The sequence below is a fragment of the Syngnathus floridae genome, chromosome 6 (assembly GCF_059516105.1).
Source record: "Syngnathus floridae isolate MCC-2025c chromosome 6, RoL_Sflo_1.0, whole genome shotgun sequence".
Taxonomy (NCBI): Eukaryota; Metazoa; Chordata; class Actinopteri; order Syngnathiformes; family Syngnathidae; genus Syngnathus; species Syngnathus floridae.
Window position 1 is genome coordinate 16,989,335 of NC_142418.1, and position 21,834 is coordinate 17,011,168.

Sequence of the window (21,834 nt, forward strand, 5' to 3'; positions counted from 1 at the left end):
TTTAAAAAGGCTGGAGCTGATAAAATTTTATTTATTTATAATTCACCAATTTACATAATGGGCTACAGTTTTATTATTACTTTATGAAAAAAAAAGAATTAAAACCAGATAAAAGCAACATTTACATGAAAAGTTTGAGAAACCAACCACAATAATTGAAATATTTAAAACAAGAGCATTATCTTACTAAGTCAGAATTTATTTTTGCTTTGGATATTATTAAACGATGTACCTAATTTAGTGTCCAGTGCATTTACATATTTCCTGTTTGCTTTCGGCAATTGATGCTACATTTGTCTCTCAGGAGTGAGGGGGAAAAAAAAAACATGAACAAAAGAAAACATGAAAATAATCATCATAAAGAGTACAAAAATTCTGTCAGACCACCCTTCCATTGCCTACAATACACTAAACAGTTACACTCAATAAAGTATTTATTTTAATAGCAATGCTACGGAGTGTCAGTGTTCACAATATACAGTTATAAAAAAATACAGGCCTGTCGTTCATCATTTAAATATGAATAACTCAACACAGAAACACGGATAAGGCCTGTTAGTCATAATTTAAATATGATTACAGGCCTCGGTACAAAATATGATACATATAGAAGCAGCATCACATATAAGATAAATATCATGAGCCCATACACCAAAGAAGGCAGATATTTGTACAGTGTATAAATATATACTGTATTTATATGTATAAGAAAACATTTTACAAGCGTGTGTTGGATGTGTATTTTGAGGCCTGACTTTAGAAAATGTTGTAAACCTTCAGGACAGGGCTAAGAATTGTTTTCATACGGTGAAAAGGAAATGAGCGGTTGCTTGTTTTTGCTTGACTTCAAACCCAAAAAAAAAAGAAAGAAATGAATTAAAAAAAAATACAAAATGAGGGTCGTGGCTCAAAGTGTCAGTGCAGTTTGGGAAGGGACTCTCTCCTGAATTTTAATGGAGTGCAGCACAAATAATCCCCCCACCCCCACCCCTTTTAAATTTGGAAGTGGCCCTGAAACGTTGGCAGCCGAAAGGCAGAAAGACAAATGAATAAATCAGTGAAATAATTCATTCATTACGATTCCTAATAAGACATTGGCAAGGAAATGTATCACAACTTTGTGACATGTTTATATTCGTCATAGCAAAATCCAACTAAGAATCGAGATGTCATCGAGAGCAATTGTGGGCATCATCGATTACGACAGGTATCGTCACAATTGGCAAATATCTTGGGTATCGACAATCGATACGATGGGGACTGTGAGTTACTCACAGATTGAACAGCTAGAATCTTTTTAGCACCACCTGATACTTCACTCCTATAAATTTGTCAAAAAAAGGGAGAATATTTAAATGCTACAAAAACATTTACTACTGGCTTCATTCCCTCATTATTTTTGATGTTGTGTTCTTTAAAAAAAAAAAATGCAACGGGGAAGAAATATTAATAATTCAAAGACTTGAATAACAACAATACGAAAATAAAAAATAGACAAGCTAGCATGCTTTGGCAACACACTCAGAGGTAGGATGACAAAAGATACAAAAATAAATGAATAACAGACTGTAGTCCTGTTTTGAAGTGAAGATGATGGAATACTGCCTAGCTACGGTTCCAAAAAGCCGTGTGGAAGAACGCCGCCAAAAGGTAAGGCTGGTTCAAGTCGGTGGGGCGGGACGAAGCCCTGAGTGCAGGACGACAGTGCATGCTTCTCTTTAACTAGCACATGCTCCATTTAATAACATCGTAAATATGAAAAAAGTCACACGCTCCCATTCCTCACCTCCATTGGTCGTTTCATCCTTATCCAGGCCTCAACTTGTAAACATTTATTTACGGAGAGACACAGAAGTGGCCGTCATGCGGCTTAGGCCACACCCCCCTGACACAGCTAGCGTTCCCACTGTCACTTTTCGCAGCGTCCACGTGCACGGCGTTCCGACAACAACGATCGGTAACCACCTCAAAAGCTTCCAGTGAAGATTTGGAAGAAGAAGAAGAAGGAGGAGAAGACGAGGCCCCGAAGCTTAGATCCGGCTTACCCGTCTGGCGAGGAGAGGGTGAAGAGCCGGTGGGGGGCACGGCGTGTAAGGGGGCGGCAGCGGGCCGGGTTTGATCCCCCGCGTCCTCATGTAAGACAGGAACTGGTCGGGGATTTCCGCCAGCACTTCCTTGGCCAAGCGGGCCATGCTGAGGATGTGATTGCCCCTGCGGTCGATGTAATCCCGGAACGGAACAAACTTAAAAACACAGGGGGGGGGGTGAAAAAAAAAAAATGAATAAATTGATAGCGTGTTAACATTTAATCAAGTGCCGTTCGAAATACTATTTGGAAATATGTCATACCTGAACAATATCCCGCTCCGCAAAGCGTCCTTGGGAGGAGATCCTCTCTTCGTCCCCATCGAGTTCGATCATTTCTGAAAGGGAGGGGTCGAGGGGGGATTACATCACACCCAAATATCCTTATAGCCTCTTTCCCAAGCTGCTTCACCACTTTATAAACTCGGGTAGTTATCTTCCTCATTCATGTGAATCATTAGCATGTCCACAATTTATTCATCTTCCTTAAAAAATACGATCCAATTAAAGGGCAATATCTTGCCTAATGTGTTTTAGAACTTTCTGTTATGGCAGACGAATGGTTAGCATGTTAACATTTTATCCATTAGGGAAAAACAAAATTATTTCCTAAAATATTTTATGTTTACACTTGATCCAATTGCATTAAAAAATAGTACGCAATATAATGTCTAATTGCATTCTGTACTCTGTTTAACTCTTTGCATTCAATTCCATATGATGACTTGCGCCCAATTCTATAAATAAAAACCGTGTGAGTGTTTTGCCGCGACGTTACATGGGAAATAAGCACTCGTCTTCTGCCGCGACAAGGGGGAATTTTCCCCTCCGTGGCGGCGTGCCGGGGAAGAGCAACAATTATCGAGAGGAGGGCATGGAGTGAAGCCTTGTGCCATGTGGGAGTGGAGATAGCGAGTTCGGAATGGAGGATTAACGTCAAACACACACACGAGCACGCACACGTGCAATATGCACGCCGCTTACCGTCAAATTCTGCTGGTCCGACCCCGACAATTATAATTGACATGGGCAGAGAGGCAGCCTACGAGGGTGAGAGGAGAAAGAAGGGATCAGAGACAAGAAGGGGGATTTGGCACTGTTTGCTATCTTTGGGGCTGCAGGCTGTCAGTGAAAAAGTGCCGCTAATTACTGGCTGAGCCCATGAGAAAAAAGGAAGCACCATTGGAGGAGGGGGAGGGAGGGGGGGGGGGGGGGTTGCAAAATCAATCCGCCTTTTTCTTGTCTGCTCACTTTTCTTATTTTAATGTCGGGTGTTAAACAGAGATCGGAAACTTCCGGCGAGGTAGCGCTTGGCGATATAAAAGTCAATCACTGCCCCCCCCCATAAAAAAAACACATTTTTAGATCCACAAAATCATTCAAGGGTGATATTAAAATTAATTTAGCTTCACACAAGGTAGCATTTATATCCCAATCACACACACAGACAAATTTGGTGTAATACATCTTTACGCAGATGATAATACCAAAACAAAAGAGCTTACGTTGACAATGGACTCTTTGGTCTGAGCCATGTCTGTGATGACGCCGTCTGAGATGATGAGGAGGATGAAGTACTGAGAGCCGTCCGTCACCGCCGACGCGTACCTGCAATAACGGGAATGTCGGGGAAAAAGGAAAATTCAGCCACTGAGAGCAGTTTCAGTTAGCATCATGAAATTTGGTAGGTATGGCTATCAGGAGTCGACCCACAAAATAAGTCTCAAAATGACCATCTTGGTTTGAAGTGGTTCAGTTCACGCAGAAATGAGGTCAAAATTCAGCCTCTGAATCCAGTTTTACTTGGCAACATAAAATTTGGTCAGCATGTGAGTTAACCCACAAAAAAATGTTTGCGGCCATATTGACCATTTACAGCTCACTCGTCTTACTACCAAATTTGAAAAGCAAAAAAACTGAAATGCAAACATCTGAGCTTTCCTCATGATGTGTGGGTGGAGCATGTTGGTGAACTTTGATAATCGGCCATAAAACATGCAACGCTTATTAGTACCTGGCCACGTGGTTGATGACCGGGGAGAAGTGGGTGGGGCCGTAGAGACGCACTGACTTGAGACTCTGGTAATAAGCCTCCATTACGCCCTCGATGCCGCTACAGTACGGATTTTGCGGGTTGCCGTTCTGCGCACACAGAATTGATGACGATGAAAGCAGCAAACTCTTAAAGGAGCCACGCTGCATAATTTAAGAGCTCCGTACACGGGAGAATTTCTATGCTCTGTTGAAATGATGTCACCATGTTAGCCCTTATGCATGTGCGCCTGTTAGCGCTAATGACTGGAGAAACATCTGGAGGCAAGAGCTGAAGAGCAGATGCAGTCTAGATATCTGGCGCCGCATTACAGATTTAGGTCTCGACTGATGATTGACAAACAAATGACATCATCATTTGACTGCTTATATTTTAAATGTGCGCTTTTATATCATGGTTAGCTGCATTTTACACTCACTTCTTTGCTAAATGCTTCAGTTACATCTTTATAAATGCTAAAAATCGTGATGAGGTCGATTTGTATTCAATTCAGTACTCAATTCAGTTTGACATGAAATTTGGTTGACAAGTCGATCATGAGTGGACCCACAAAAAAGTCTCAAGAAGCCTTGTCGGGAAAACATAGGAAGATTTTTAAAGAAGCCATTTTAGTTTCGGAAATGGTGGAAAATTCAGTCACTCAATCCAACAACATTTGTCTGTCATGAGGAGACCACCAAAAAGACCATTTCGGCCATTTTGGTTTGAAGTGTCACCTTTGGGTTCAATAATACACCCCAGTAGTTTTAGTTAATAACATAAAATTTGTTAAGCATAACTATCATGAGCAATGCCAGCTCTGCGGTCCTCACCAGGGCAAACTCGTGTGAGACGCGTCCGTCGGGGGGCAGCTTGGCTCCGAAGCCGAGGGCCGGGAACATCTTGTCGCTGTCGTAGTCCTGAATGATTTCGCCGACCGCCCGAAGCGCCATGGCGTAGTCGTTCAGCTGGTACGGGCTCATGTAGTGCAACGAGGTGGGTTGCGACGGGTTGCCTGCGTCACATACATACAAAATCAGAAATAAGTTTTAAATTACCGTGGCAAAAGAGTTAATAAAATATTTATTTTCCATTCATTTCTTATGGAGAAAAAAAAAAATACTTTCACAATAATATATTATTATGCCCTATGGTGATATCAAAGAAAAATTGCTGCATTTTTTAACATTTGAAGAAATGGCAGCCCCAAAAGTATTGCATAAATAATCACCCCCCCGCCTCACGCTCGAGCGCCTCTGAGTAGTTTTGTAATAAAAACTCACCGTGGCCTCCAGCCAAACTGCCAGGAATAAAACAATTATGCAGCTAATATCAGCTTTTCCACTTACAATCACTTCAACCAGTGACGAGATGGCGGGGAGACGAACCAGCGCGCGGCCCCCCAAAGTTAATTACTTTTAATAACTCTGCCGCTCTTACGCATGTTTGCCTCCAGGCACCTCATAAAGCCTTACGAGAGAAACATTATCGGTTCTTCGGAGTGGAAAGTTTGGGAGAACAGGCGCCTTTTAGCTTTTTTATTCTTTTGTGTGTTTTTTGCCAGTGTTAAATATTGGATATTAAAAAAAGCAATATTAAATCCGATAGGCACGAGTGACATTCCGTCAAAACGTCGCTTTACTTTTGACTTTCAAACAAAAGGCGGCGACATCAATCTCAGATAAGGGAAGCCCAGCGTGTTGCCTTCCAACACTTGAAGCGATAACACGCACTCACCGTTCGATGCTGTGAAATCGATCGCCACCGTAAAATTAATCTGCGTCCTACAAAGACAAAAAAAGCTATCAATCTGGGAACGACGGCCAAGCGCACTTAATAGGCATGTTACAGCTCGCCTGTCCGTCTTTATTTTGGCTTACCCGCCTCGGATGTAGTCCAGGAAGGACAGCTCGGTGTCCACCAGGCACGACAACAAGGTGACCTGCAACGTTTGACGCTTGCCGTAAATCCATCTTAATCACATCCGCGCTAGAACTCACCGTTCCTGAGTTTTGATACTTTTTCTTCTTCTTTCCTTTCTTCTTTGGATTTAGCACCTGTGTAGGGAAAACAGCAGAGCAGCTTACATTGATTATCTCCCGTTGCCATGGTGACGCTCAATCACTTCAAACCGTCAACGCGCTGGAGAAACCAACTTTGTTTTAATCCGTCACGCCGACTGCTGACTTCAATGTCAAACATCAATGGAATGCTTTTACCGTGTTTTTTTTTCGTGCACTGTAAAACGTGCGGCGCCTAACAAGCCACGGTAGCATGTTGTGTAGGCGAAATGGAGCTGACGTGTTTGATGGCATGTAAAAGCGGCGCTTTCTTCTTTATCTTCTTCTCGTCAGCATTTTGTCTCCCGCTCGACCTTCGCTGACGGTTTGATCGGAAAGGCGAGGTCAATGAACTCCCAATAGCGAGTAATGACGCTCGCCGTACGTACGCCGCCCTCATGCTTATAGTTGTATTTGCCGGTCAAGTGTTTATGTGTGGGCATGTCTTTCTATCTTTGTGTTCTTGTTTATCTACCTTTGTGTGCATATGACGCATAGAATGTGTGTGCACATGTGTGTGTAAGTGTCCTTGTCTTTCTATCTTGTTAGCACGTGTGTGTCCTTGTTTTTATATATTTGCGTGCATGTGTGTAAGACTTTTACCTCGTAGATGTGAAACTGTGACTGGCTTCTTGACATTTCTCTGTAACTGGTGGTGAAGTCGCCGATAAAGTCGTGCCTATGCGTGAGGAAGGACACACGTCAACATTATCGTGTTAAAAGCGTGACGTGCAGCACATCACGTCCCCCCGCTAACGAGCCAATTGGCGGTTTGCTTAATTGAGAGACATGGATGTTAATTGCTGCATTTGCAAATCTGTCATTGGGAAATTGCGTGAAAACTCATAAAACTTTAGCTACATTAGCGGCTAATCGGGGTAATAATGCTAGCAGGCTTTTGGGTTCATGTCGATCAACACTTTGCTTCTTTTTGTACTGCACAAAATGTGATTGTAAAGAAACGAAACTCACCCGCCGTCTCTGTCCCAGTCGTATACTTCCACCTTGATGCTCCTGGATGGAAAGACACAATCGGTAAATGTCAAACAATCAAAGCTTGCACAAAGTTCACACTCACAATCTACAATAAGACTTAGACAATGTTTTGCCATCCTATCCGTGTACAATAGAAAAGAACAAAATGAAATAAATAAAAAAAACAAGTCCATGACATTTATCAGTGCTTTGAAAGTCTAAAAAACAAAAATATTCTCCTGATTTTTTGTAGCTTTTCTCATTAATTGTAATAAGTGACTTTCCTGACAGGTAATACAAGAAGTGCCATCATCCTATGCTCTGATATTTAACCTTAAAATCATACATGAATAAAAAATGTGCTGCTGCAGGTTTAAGGTCAAGTCATTACAAATGCAAATCCCTTTTTCTTTTCCTTTTTTCAAACGTGCACGGGGGGGGGGGGTAGGGGGTCCTGGTAATCCAGCACAAAGTGCGATGTGAATGTGACACTATTCCAACCTGCTGGGCTTCCTCTTTTTAAATCTCACAGGCAAAGGCTATACGCTTTAATCGCTATCAAGCGCCGTATGTATGTAAATTAAAGATGTGATGGATTTCAACAGCTCTGTGGCCCCGAAAAATATTCATCGGAGTAAAGAAGCTAAAGTAACTTCTTTGTGACTCATTAACCTCCAAGTAGTGACCATTAATAAAAATTAGAGCGCATGTTAAAGCTTTCCACACGAAACATTATTCAAGCTTTATTTGCTGTAATGTTATGCTAAAATGTGGCACAAGGGACTGTATGAAATGATGTTCTTTATTAATTCTATTGAAATATGTGCAAAAAATGTCAAAAGGGAATTTTACATTCCAACGGCATTTATTTTTATTACATCATAATACAAAGTGTGTGTTGTTGTTTTTTTGCATAATTTATAATTATCATATTAAAAACACGTTTCTATGATGTACCTGTCGTAGTCGCCGTTGCAGAGCGCCCTGACGGGAATCTTGAAGGCCTGCCACACGGGATCCAGAGTGTTCTTCACCACTTCAGTCTTGTGGCAAATGGTGAACCTGCCAGAGACGCACACACACACACACACACACACACACACACACACACACGTGTCGGCATGTACACAAACACGCGTTAAGGTCTATGTGTGCCTTCACATAGCATTTAGGCTGCCTCAGTGGACATCAAAACCGGAAGAAAAGCAGAATTTGTTAAGTGGCAGTCCTGCTTTCCCTGCAGGGCCAACTGCACTTCCCTTTTTAAGTTTCGGGGAGGTTTACAATGGCCGCAGCTTGACCCGAGAACCAAACAGGTCCTTTGCCATTATTCCCTCCTGGCAAATTTTTGGCACCGCAAAATTGCACAATGGTGAATTTATGCTTATCTAATTTTATAGACATATATTGCATACCAGATTCACTATTTAATAATCCTTTTCGTTACCCTTTTTTAAAAAAAAAATCTTATTTCATATCTTTATAATTATTCTAATTATTTTCATGTAGTTTATTGATTATTTATTTATATTATAATTTTTTTTTTTATGATTATTAATATTATTTTCTCCTGCCTTCCGAATACACATAGCAGATGAATATAATACATCCAGTATAGAAGATTATATAAGAACAACACATTTAGTGCTTATAGAGTGTACACGGCGGCTTTCTGGAGCGTGAACAATCAGCGTCTATATGAGTGTGTTAGTGTGTGTGTGTGTTTGTGTTAGTTAGATGAACAACGGCGGAGGCGAGCAGCAGCTTGTCAACTCACGATCCGTCTTCATTACTGCGGTAGAAGACGAGGAAAGGGTCCGACTTGCCAAAGAAATCCTTCTTGTCCAATTTGTTGCCGCAGAACTGCAGCATGACCGACTCCTGCCGGCATCACACGCACAAACACACGCAAACACACACTGTGATGGCTGCCATGGTGACAGAGTATGATGGGATGCTGCGAGCAGACTTTCCGTTTGAGTTAGTTCCATTGTTAACTAATGCCTCGGCGTCATTCATTCTTCCTATGGCGGCTCGGCCGAGAGTTGCGAAACATTTTACACGGCCACTTAACATGCCTATCTCATGATATTTTAAACTCATAAATATTATGTCTTTAAGTATAATTGGTATTTAATGATAATAACACTCGAGAGGTCAAAATTCATATAGACTCTTGTTACCATGGCAACTAGCAACCAAGTGGAATTACCGCCGTGGACCTCGATACATCATTGCCGAACGCATCTATAACAACAAACCGTCTAAGTGAAGATGAATAATGCAAATATAGAAAGAAATATGCTGACATCATCGTTTCTTCTCCTTGTGCTGTATGTGGCACTAACAGCAGCGAGGGGCTATTTTTAGCAAGTCCGCTTTTGGACACTCCACTTCTAATTTTAGCACCGTTGGGAGCGTCTACGGACAAACAAACACTATTTCTGTGCTGCATTTAGGACATGAAGGACGTTTGTGTGTCGGAGCTACAAACACACTCTCCGTGGTGCATTTAGGACACGTAGGATATTTGTGCGGCTTACCCGGCAGTTGCTCAGCTCCTCGGCTCTCACGATCAACGTTCCACATTTCTTACCAGGAATACCCCTGCAACACAACATAGTAGCTTAGGGCGCTTAAGTCCTCCATTTTTCTTTTTACGTTCATGCAACGTAGCAAAAAAAGTGGAAAAATAGGAAATTCACGCACTAACGTTTGAAATATTTACAGTGGATGTTATCTTTGTGTACGACCAGATGTTAGCTGGCTGGCTAGTTGATGATAGCATGCTAGGTGCTAATGCTGGCTAATTGACTTCCCATTATTACGTTTATAACAGTACAGGTCTAATTGTGTTGTTTTTGATATTTTTTGATAAATTGATCTAAAGAATGTGTCGGTTCAGTCACAAGCCTGGTCACGAAACAAATTAAAGTTGTTTCCACGACTGTTGTTGTCCAACTCACATCAACGCTTTCTCGAGCCGGCTTCCCAGCGAGCCCACGATCTCGCCCAGCGTGCAAAAGGCCTGCCCAAGGAAGTCCTGGAAAAGAGGGAAAAAAAGTGAGTTCAGTGTAAGACTATCATGTTGTTTACGTTTTTTTTTAAACATTGTTTGGCAACTTCTGATTTGTGTGCATTGGAATTTAGCTGGGTGCTCAAATGCATTTTTATTTCTACGAGTGCTTGAATTTCCCAGTTGTCTGAACGCAGCATGTGTAGTGTCCTTGTTCATGTCTCGGAGGCCTCCACAAGAGATTGGCTTTAGGAGCAGCAACAACAACAAGAAGTCTGTGCAATGATATATGCACACACATACACGCACACACACACACACACACACTCATGTTCACGTCCCGCAGGCACAAATTTGCTCCAAAGATGCCGGCCAGAAGAGAGCCAAAACACAGCAAGGTCCTCCTCCGCTTGACAACTAAGAAACATGACAAAAAAGCTGCGACCTTTCCAAGGGGAACTCGCTGGAAATCATATTCAACTGGCTGAAAATAAAAACAAGGTATCCATGATGTACCTTGTGTCGTTTCTTATTGTGGGCTCAAAAAAATAAATAAAATCTTGAAATTTAATGATTAAAAATGTATTTTCCCCTTATTATTATTATTGTCAATTTAATTTGGTAAATTATGTGCTTTAAACAAATAGTAATAGTTCAAAAAAAGGATGAATATTTAAATATAATTATACCCACCTCCAAAAAAAAGTGAACCTACCGCTTTTCATCAAACAGCACCGACAAATAATCATGTGCATTTTAGCATTCATTAGCATAAATAAACAAGATTGAAGTATTTGAAATGTCAGGACAAAAGCGACTATAAAAGCTCTTAATTCCACATAAGTGCGTGCTTTGTCAGCACACCCTGCGGTCGTATCCGCGCAAGGCACATATACAAAAAATATGATCTGGAACAACTGAGCTATTGTGACCGTGATGAAAAACATTTTTTTTTTTTAAATGATGATAGTGTTATTTATAGGACGTGGATAAGGGCCCGGTTGTTGACAATGTGGCCGATCTGCAATCCCACACATCCACACTGCTGACAGGATGCATCCAAGCATCCTCGGCCTTCATGCTGCGCTCAGATGGAGCCGGCGGGGGGTTATTGGAGTAAAATATAGGGAAGGGGACTGAGGGGTTAGCCCTTTCAGCCACGAACATGATGGAGGTGAAGGAAAGGGGCATTCTATTTGAATAGGAATGAATAACATTTGGAATTTTTGCATTCGGCTGATATGAACAAACAGACAGAGACACTCACATGTTTGGAGAGATTGTCACTCTTGCAGTCCAAGTCGTACCTGGGCAAAGAAGAGTTAAAGTTTACACACCATTCGAATCCCGTTTTGCTGGCAGGCTCCGCCCACACACCAAGACCAAAAATTCAAATGATTCTCGATTGAATAATCCATAATCCAATTTTGGTAGCGAATGGACAAAACTGGAAATGGCTCAAATGAGCCTCAAACAACCTTCTTTTTTTGGAGGGAGTCTACTCATGATAGACACGCCCACCAAATTTCACGTTCGATTTTTTTGATCATTTTTGTGTGAGTGCAACACAATGAAAATAAACATACCCTGACAGGGGTATTAATGTGGAGGTGTGTGTGTGTGTGAGTGTGTGTGTGCGTGTGCGTGTGCACGTGTGTGTGTGTGTGTGTGTGTGCTGGCGGCACAAGGCACAGGTGCGCTTCATGCGTTACGTTTGCCTCTGTCACTTTGGACGCCTCATGAATCATTCATGTGATCCCATTTCATAATGAGACACACTGACAAGTGTGTGTGTGTGTGTGTGTGCGTGTGTCCACGTGTGAGACAGCAAGAGAAAGTGATGGGAAGGGAGGCATTAAAAACAACATGATGGATGGATGTTGATTCGACCACACATATACACACATACACAAACACGCACATACACACACAGATATCCCGCGGCGTCTCGTGAGCACAAATTTGTGGATGACATCACTCGGCACTGCGCCGGATAGGATTCCACTTCCTGTGCTGTGTTTTTTCTTTTTTTTTATTGGGCTTACACCGAGGTCTTTTGTTTCATATTCTTGATATAAAGCACAATAATCAAATGACTGGTGGTAAAAAAAATAATAATTGAATTTTGTAGTTAAAAAAAAAAAAAAAAAGTTGACACTGCATTTGTTTTGAATTTTGTACTCCTCCATTGCCCTCGGGCATATTTTTGCTTCATTTAGTTTAGTTGTGATCAAACTAACGACTGGAGCTTGAAGTGTCCCATCTCCCTTTCCTCATGATGGACACCTTAGCATGGCCATCGCCGTCCCCACAAATGCCTTGGAGTCAAATTGACTTATTTTTCCTCTCCGAGTGCAACCGAGCAGAATGAGAACGCTGCTCGGGAAAAAAAAAAAAAAAAAGTGACAAGAAAATGTGTCTTTTATTTAAAAGGCGGAATAACGTACATCTCCCTCCCGCACACAGCATGAATATTTCACGGTTAGCTTTGCTCCAATGCATGGAGAGCGGGGTGCGTGCACACACACACACACACACACGCACACACATGAATCAATGGTTAACTCACAGGTCAAAACGTAGATTCTGCCTCTCTTCAAAGAAATAATCCAAGATAAACTTGCGCACAAAGTCAGGGTTGAGTGTGTTGTCGATCACTTCTGTTCTGCCAAACTGTTAAAAAAAAAAACAATAATAATATCAAGTCATATCAAATCCAAGTGCAGACACGCTATTTATCATTTACGCTATAAAGTAGGACACTTTAAATTGGATGCCAAAATGATAATGGTGACAGATTGTTTCAATTGAGAGCAGTCTGAAATAATTGAAATAATAATTGAAATAATAATCTTTTTAATTTATGACAAAAATAAATAATCAAACTTAAATTAAATTTTAAAATATTAACCCTCGTGTGCACACCAGAAACCCCTGGGAAAAATATATATATATATTCTATATATATAAATATATATAGAATATATATAATTAATATATATATTATATATAATACAATAAAAAAAGAACATCAATTAATATTGGTCACAAAAGTGGCGGTCTGGAGGGATTTAAATAAAAAATAAATAAATACATAAATAAATAAATAAATTCAGTTGTTAGCGAGTGGCAGTACAAAGCAAAATGGCCGCCCCCCAAGCCATATTTGTTAAGAACTGTGACCCGGAGCATTGTTATAAAGACGAGTTTGAGGGTTTGAATGAAAGTCATTTTTGTGTGTGCGCGCTCTGTCGTCACATCTTTCACGACACCATTCGCCGACGACTGAAACGTCGACGCATCCCACTGGGACGCAATTACACTAATACGGACTTTGCCCATTAGACAGCATCAAAGCGGCACGTTAACCTGCTCGCTTTTATTCCAGATCCTTCCCGTATGTGCTGCATAAAACATTTGTTGACAACAAAACATTTCATCCTCTTGTGGTACAAAAACTGTGAAAACAATCCTCAGTGTCTCAAAACACTCAGCCGCCACCATTTTATATCCCCCAAAAAAAAAAAGAAAAATGTCATTTGTGACTCACCTCTCTCCATTCCCTGTTTGCTATCCCCTGCGTGTACAACACACAAACTGTGGAAAGAAGAGGAGACGGTCTTGAAACCGAATTTTAACAGTGACAACTTCATGCTGACGAGCTGAGAGCGTGTTTCCCCCTCGGACGGCGGCATGGCGGGAAAACTCCCTAATTAAATGTCACTAGAAGTTTGCCTTGCAGCGTGACGATATGTCAGCGAGGGGGAGGATGGAGGGAGACGGAATAGGAGGCTTGTTGTTTGCGTAGGTGGGAGAAGAAAAACCAGGTTAGAGTGCGGCGGAATGTCCTTCTTATCGAGCGAGGACGCTCGATAACATCGATATGCCAGCGTCTCTCGTCCCTTGGGGGGGGAGTCTGGGATTTTATTTTTCCTCCTCTCCCGTGAATACGGTGGAGCGAAGCAATCATCCGGCACTAAAGTGACATTTCATTAGCATGTGTGCCACCGCTACCGCTACGCTAGCGTAGATGTCTCAACAAGTGTGATGAAATGATGTCACGCTGAAAGGTTTCAAGAACAGATAGCTATTAAGTGTTTTATTTTTACATTTATATACATTCAAGTCAAATATCGATGTGAATTTAATTGTTGGAAGGTGTAGCGTAAAATCCATGCTAATTCGCTAGCATAAATTCAAGTCGCTGTTGTTAGAAGGTGTAGCGTAAAATCCATGCTAATTCGCTAGCATGTATGATGAATTAGCATTAATCGTAACATTTTATCAGTCTACTGGAATTCTAATCCTCATTATAGACGCCGAAGCACACATTGTGGCGAACACACACAACATTGTGGAGTCACACCGTCACATCAGATTGGATGAAACAAATAAATCACATTGTGTTGACTGGAATGTCAATTGATTTTTATAGACGTGGTGGTAATTGATTCTTGGATGGGAACACCTGAGCACGCCCGGGTAGCTCTTTTTGGGGAAGCCAGAGATAAAGGAGGAGGAGGGATTAGCATCCTCGCCGGGGCCAACGTTTATACAAGAAGGCACTTGTGCTGCGTCCATGTCTCTGCTATGCTGACAGTCACTGGCCACAGTCACACAGCATTAGGGCGCCTCAACACACACAAACACACAAACACACACGGCCACATTTTTAGGGCCTCAGGCACACACTGGCGTACCATATTCATATTAGCTTATAAAGCCGGATAAAATTCCACTGTTTGTGCATGTTACCATAGACCTTTGTGTGTGGTCAGTAAGTGTTGGGAGGGTAGGAAAAATATTCAACAGGAATGATAATTAAGGGGCTTCGTTGAATTTAAGCTCAACATTACAGTTTTGAGTCAAAAAGAATTTCGACATTAGGTTCATTCAAGACTCAAAAATGTTGGTGATGCCAACACTTAATTATATATTAATGAATATAGTGGATATTATTATGAAAAATCTTATATATAGGGGAAAATTAGAGATTTGGGAAAAGTGCAAAAAAAAAAAAAATCATCCACAATGCAACACAGAGCTGACGCAGACATCATTAATGACTCCACAATGTCGTGTGTGCGTGTTAATCAATATTTATATTCCAGGGAATGACACAACATATGTTCAGCCATACTGCCTTGGATCTTATGCTATGTGAAGACATTCAAATATTCCGCTCGGCTAACTAGCGGTATCTCCACAATGTTGTGTTCATTAATGTTACTGCTTTGGTGTGTGTCTGTGGGTCTTACTGGGATCCGATTTGGAGAAGGTGTCTCGGTCCAGCAGGTTTCTAAAAAGAAAGAAAACAAGAGAAAAACATTAGCGCTAATTGAAAAGCATCTTAATTAAGCTTCCTCAGTAAACGGCAAACAACAAACAGACTCTTCTCTGATTGACGGAACTTGATTGGTTGCCACGGAGGCGGAGGCATTAAGGAGACTCCGGGAAGTAACATAAAGTGGAGCTTATTAAATATTTCAGGCGTGCAGCAGTCTGTTTTCTCTCTTTTTGCCTTCCCTCAGCGCCATCAAATTTACATGACGCCGCCATCTTGGCTCTGCGGAAACCAACGGGGAGGAGGAGAATGAAGATGTGGAGGATGCCGAACAGCTGCTCTCCGAACTGAGGAAATCAATTAAAGACGAGATCGGAGGGGGACCCAAAGTCTTGTCATATAAGTTACGTGCCAAATCGAAAGATACAACGCAATTAAAATAATAGGCAATGGAAACCAATTTGGTTCTGTTATAATTAAAAGCGACGGGGTTTTAATATAATACAATTAAATGAATAGGGTGGTACGGAAATTTCAAAATAATAGGGAATGACACAATGAACAGAAGATGTCAGGAAGTAACCCAAGAATTGGCAAAGGAAGCAAAAAATGACAGGAAGTAGCTACCAATGGCGATCATGTTCCATTGACGGAGCGTGTGTGTGTGTGTGTGTGTGTGTGTGTGTGTGCCAATGCCAGCCAGCAGTTGCTGCAGGGGTTGTGGAGGGGTGTTTGGTGGGGGCGTTTGGATGATGAAGCTATCATGCTAGCTGCGGGGCGAGCGCGGCGTCGCTCGTGTCCCGTCCTGTCCCGTCCCACTTGACAGGCGGCGAGCGCCGCGCAGCCGCGCTGATGTCAAGTGATGTTTCTGGATCAGGCTCTCGGCTTCTGCTGATCCCAGCGTGGCCCAGATGGTACCAAACCCCCCTAGACCCCCCCTCCCCCCTTAAATAAATGATAATAAACCGACAGGATGGCGTCCAAGCGCTTCACGAGTGTGTGGGAGTGAGAAGTGGGAGACTTTACCTGCCAAAGTAGAGAAATGGCGGATTAAAAGCCAAGAAATACGGCAGCAATATATAAGTGTGTGTGCACGTGTGTGTCATGATATGTCGTTTGTCCACATGTGTATGAATCCGTGTGTATCATATATGTATTCGTTTTGTCGAATGTGTGTGTGGCGATGTGTGCGAGAACATTTGTCGTGTATTTGTCCGTGTCCACCTGATCTTGATCGAGATACAGATTTAAAAGAAAAAAAAAAAAAAGGAAATGGTTGAGTGGCTGTGCGTTCATCAAACATTTACAACAGCGTTCCCTCCTGACACCCGAGTTACATTTGAACTCCCACCAGCGACCCGTCACGTGCTCAACCCAACATGACTGCCCGCTGCTTAAAAGCAAAGCCAGATGAGACCAGACTTCTATACTTGGAAAAAAAAAAAAGTACTAATTGAAATAATCCGTTTTGAGATAAAGGTCACACATAGAAACGATGATGCATTCAAAGACTCCGTTCGGGGGAGACGCATCTTCTGTATACAACATTGTGGAGCGACCGACTGTGGAAATATACCGTATTTTCCGCACTATAAACCGCACTGGATTATAAAACTTTGTCCATATATAAGATATATACATTTGGCCCACAGGCCAGACTTTGGACACGCCTGCTGTAGTGGCTCAATTTTGGTCCATATATAAGGCGCACCTGATTATAAGGCGCACTGACAGCTTTTGGGAAAATTGGAGGTTTTTAGGTGCGCCTTATAGTGCGGAAAATACGGTACATTGAAGCACACAACATTGTGGAGCAACCCCATGCTACAATCTAGTGGATTGCCTACTGATGCAGTCGCCATATAATGAGGCAGACTGGGTGGAACTAATAAGTAGCATCGAACAGAACAAAAACATGGAGGCACACAATCATGTGGAACCACCACAAGTCACTAACGACACTTCAACTCCACCTAAATGTGAAAAGATGTCAGGCAAAATGGACTTTAATTGTCAGGGTGTAAGATAAAAAGATTGAAACAGAAGAAGAAGACTTGGAAGCGGTTCAAAGATTGCCCAAGTTAATTTGGAGTTCCATGTTTTATGACGGCGAGCACGGCACCAGGCGGGATAGAAAGTGCGGCGGGAAAGTGGGTCAGACTGGAAAGCAACTAACTCATTTTGACTTGAATGACCACAAGGGTGCCATTTGGTCCAAAGGCTTTAAGACCTCATCACCCAGCTTGTTTCAGTCAGCGCTTTATCCATGTGTGTGCTTACTCTTTATGAACTGCAGATAAAATGGAATCATCGATTTTTCTACCTTTTGGAAGTCCTGCAGGAAGGCCGTTACTGTACGCCGTGTGAACGGGAATTTTCAAAGCGTGAAGTTGAAAGCGATGGAAGTATTTGATGCAGCACAACACACTTCCTGGCATCGTTTACTGTGTTGCAGTGAAAATATCCTGCCTTTTATGGGTTCTATGTGAAAAAAAATATTTGAGTGATCCTCCCAGTTCTTCGAAACATTTTTGAGCCACATTTTTCCATGTTGGCACTTCCATGTTTTTTTCCCCACATTGGTTCGCTTGATTCTGTATAAAAGGAAAACTAATTTTGCAGGATCTCTGCGTGAAAGGCTTTCAGTCTTCAATTCAGTTTCGGCTGTGAAAGAGATGATGGACAACACTTGTCCAATATATATTTTTGGTCCAAAAAAAAAAGAAGTGCATATTGATTCCACGCCTTAAAGGTTCTTCTTCATTACTGCTCTTGCACTGATGGTGTCTCTTTCTTCACCTAGGCGAGGAAAGCGAAACGTTGGAGCTGACACATCGACCCGTCTCCCAGCGGGTCAGCAGGGAGTCTTCAATGGCGCCACATCTCAACGCGTCAATGCCTTCTGCGGGCCCTAAATGTCAAGCGGCTCCAACTCGGCAATGCGCTCGGACCCTGAGACAGGCGGCGGCCGTGTGATCTTTGACGCTTTGACTTTTCCAACATCTGCGTGCTTGCTACATGCCGTCTGCTCGCAACACGCCATCGCTCAAATGTGTGTGTGTCAGTCCTTCTGCTTCGATGTAAATGTGAAGCCTATGGCAAGAGGATCATCTTCTAGATATTACGCACCGCAACAAAGTGAGAAAATCACACCGCCGATACCAGCACATGCAAAAGGGTGGGAAGGATTTTAGGTGGGGCGGGGAACTGAGATGTCTTTTCTGTCAGCAGGGGGCGTCTAAGATTCTTTCCAGGGAGTAATCATTTCAAAGAGTAGTTTTTGAAGATCGACAATATGGCCGCCAAAAATGGCAGACTTCCTATGTCTATTTGAGACTAACCTCTTGAGACTTTTTTGTGGGTCTCTTCATGACAGATACGCCTACCAAATTTCATCTTGCTCGGTGTAACTGGCTTCCAGGGCTGGAGTTTTCTAATGGTTTTTGAGGTATTACAAAATATCAGACAGATGGTATCTTTTTGGGCATGGCCTGTTGGGACATTTTTGTGGGTCAATTTATGGTTGACATGCCTTCCAAATCTCACATTGCCAAGTGAAATAAGCTTTGAGTGCTGAATTTTTACAAAAGTTATTGGGTGCTATAAAATCAAAATGGCAGACATCTTGTGCCTTTTTAGTCATGGCTTCTTTAGAAGTTTTTTTGTGGGTCAACTCATCATAGAAATTACCCCCAAATTTCTTAATGCTAATATAAAAACTGAAGGTGACTCTTGTCTACTGATGTTAATCAAGGAAGCCATCAAAGCTGTCACAAATCGTTTGGTCACATGTAGCTCATGTGAAACGGTCGCCGATAAATTTCAATCTTCTTGTCCAATTTATGAATCTTAATGAGATTTGCAAAAGGCTCGACCAGTACTATCATTTCTACCATGCTTGATACTAAACATAAATATAAATTTATCTGGAAAATGTTGAGATGCTGCTGTATTGGTGAGCAACAAAGCTCATTACTTCTTTTTTTTCCTCAGAATTTAATTTTTCATTTATTTTTTGAGCCCAGTGACCTAACTGGGGCACAGAGTCTGCCACAGATGGAATACCACTATTATTAGCGGGAGCAGGGTAAATAAATACATATTCAGCATTATAAAGGGGAGGCATTATAGTCGACTCGCACTACATACACCCACTGGACACTTCTTTAGGAACACCATATAATTGGAAACAATGATGTTTGCACTGCATCTTTCATGTTATGAGCCTTCATTTGGTCAATTTTTGTAGCTTTGCAGAGTCATGAAGATATTGTAATGCTCTCACATGTAAGCAAGGGAAAAACAGCCACTTACAGGAAAAACACACTCTCAAATGCAAAATGAGAACATTTGCAAGGAGCTGCTATTGGCCACTACTCACACTCACACGCAGTCAATCCTACTCAATTTTTCACACCCCTTTAAGGTACACTTAGATATAAATCTTATCTACAGTAACAACATAATAAACACAATACAGTACTATTTTTTGTTTTCATAAAAAAAAAAAATGTGTGGGTTTTCGTGAGTAATGGCATTTCAATGGGTAAAATGAATTAAACTATTCAAGGCAGTGCTGTATGATAATAATAATAATCAAAACAGTCACCAATGAGAAACATCTCCGCACGTGTCAGATCACACATGACACCTTTGCCAAAAGCATCACAACACATACAGAGTAAAAGATGCTTACCTGCACGACACGGTGAGTTCAACTTTGGTGGCTGGGATGGCCGCGGTGAAGGGGTCCGCGTCCCCGATGCACGCCATGCTCCAAGCTGCAGTAAAGCCTCAGTGACTGGCATGAGAGGGACAGAAAGGAGCTGGATGATGATGAGGATGGCGGTGGTCGTGCCTTGAGGAAGAAGACAAAAGGGAGTTGCTGGTAGTAGAAGTGGTGGGACTGAGGAGGGAGAAGGAGGTGGCTCCTCCGTCCACTGCTCCCACCCGAGCGTCGATGTGTGGATGCTTACGAGCGCGGGAAAATGATGGGAGTGTGTGACAACACTGAGGAGAGAGCGAGAGGGGAGAGGGAGGGAGAGCGAGAGAGAAAGAGGCGCGGGAAGGAAAGGAAGGGTTTCAATTGGCTGTGGAATCAAGCAGATGTGTGTAATAATTACCTTCATACCTGCATAAGGATGAGAGAAGGGGGAATAGCCAAGAGAAAGTGAAGGAGAGAGATAAAAGGAGAAAGCAGGAGGGAGAGAGATTGTGGGAGAAAGGAAAGGAGAGCTACAGGGATGGATGGAGAGAGAAAAGATAAGAGAGAATGAGTAGGGTGAGAGAGAGAGCGAGAGAGGTGAGATAAAAACATGAGAGGAAGTGACAGAAAGGGAGAAAGAAAGGGGGAGAGAGGAAAAGAGGGAGGTAGGGGGAGAAAGCTGGAGAGTGAGGGCTGAAGGAGACAGAAATTTCCCATATCAAGCATCTGTGGCTTAAAGCATCAGTATGTATTTGACTGCAAGTGTAAAAAAAAAAGTTAATCACCAACTCCTGACTAACTGTGATATGCAAAATTTGCTGGTGACATCACTTCCGGTGTATCTTTCAGGATAAAATGTCACTGTAAAAAAGGCAAAGAAAAAGCAGCATCAAAAAAAAAAAAAAAAAAATAGTTATTTCAAAGTCGCGCAAAGGTGGTCCAGCCCAGCTGTGACTCAGCAGATGGTCCGCCATCGGGGACCACCTTGACCATCCCGGAGCAAAATGGCAGGCTGGCAGTGATGTGTGCTAACACCGGTTAGCGTCCATGCTAACCCCTCTACAAAAAGCATAAGGTCAACATGAAGGTCACATTTTCGAAAAGATAAACGTGTGAATTTTCTAATTAAGATTCAGAAAGAAAAACTAATTAAGCACCATAACACTGAAAAAACAACAAACCTTGGCTTAGAATACTAAAAGAAAAGAAAGTGAGGTCTTGAATGAGAATCCCCCGCGTTCAAAGGGTGTTCCTGAAGATAAGTTGCGCTGAGTCAGCATTTCCTCCCACATGTGCAATACTGCAAAAAGCTTCCGCGTGCTGCTGTTGCTGTTTTTAAATGAGGATGGATGAATGAACGCCCGCGCTTTAATAAGCTGCCGCCCGGGACGCTTCGAGAAAACAACACGAGAAGTTGGACTGAAAGTTGGGCAATGATAGTCGTCATGACTGAGGAGGGATTATGTATAAAAACATGATTTGAGCACAGAGTGGGATGTAAAACCTCTAATAATATAACTTGCAGTAATTTGAGAAATAATTCAAAACCAACCCACTGGGTCTATTTCTTTTGGTTGCTGCTGCCATCTGGTGGATACGTTTGGTAATTATTTAATAGTCAAGTATGTGTTTGTGGGGGGGGGGGTTGTTGTGCAAAGAAGAAAGCACAAGGGATCT

General features: G+C 42.1%; 1 protein-coding gene across 1 annotated transcript; it reads right to left on the reverse strand.

Annotated features, from left to right (window-relative positions):
* Window positions 1-416: 416 nt before the first annotated feature.
* LOC148396967 (copine-8-like) lies at window positions 417-21,694 on the reverse strand. The gene is made up of 21 exons (XM_088378323.1): window positions 20,576-21,694; window positions 20,149-20,310; window positions 15,427-15,467; window positions 13,719-13,765; window positions 12,738-12,841; window positions 11,436-11,475; window positions 10,119-10,195; window positions 9,696-9,759; window positions 8,930-9,033; window positions 8,110-8,214; window positions 7,150-7,191; window positions 6,781-6,856; window positions 6,118-6,174; window positions 5,998-6,059; window positions 5,855-5,901; window positions 4,951-5,132; window positions 4,100-4,227; window positions 3,591-3,693; window positions 3,070-3,127; window positions 2,350-2,423; window positions 417-2,243 (listed from the first exon to the last, which is right to left on the reverse strand). Exons 2-21 carry the CDS (start codon window positions 20,223-20,225, stop codon window positions 2,031-2,033), a joined length of 1,701 nt encoding a protein of 566 aa, XP_088234449.1. The 5' UTR covers window positions 20,226-20,310; window positions 20,576-21,694; the 3' UTR covers window positions 417-2,030.
* Window positions 21,695-21,834: the final 140 nt, after the last annotated feature.

What these genes read in the sequence shown, in the direction of transcription:
- LOC148396967 (XM_088378323.1), bottom strand. Translation starts at nt 20,225, where the DNA reads ATGGCGTGCATCGGGGACGCGGACCCCTTCACCGCGGCCATCCCAGCC. An exon ending in GAACTCACCGTGTCGTGCAG is followed by an intron (nt 15,468 to 20,148) that starts GTAAGCATCTTT and finishes CTTTCTTTTTAG; the next exon opens with AAACCTGCTGGACCGAGACA. An exon ending in AGTATCAAAACTCAGGAACG is followed by an intron (nt 6,060 to 6,117) that starts GTGAGTTCTAGC and finishes CAAACGTTGCAG; the next exon opens with GTCACCTTGTTGTCGTGCCT.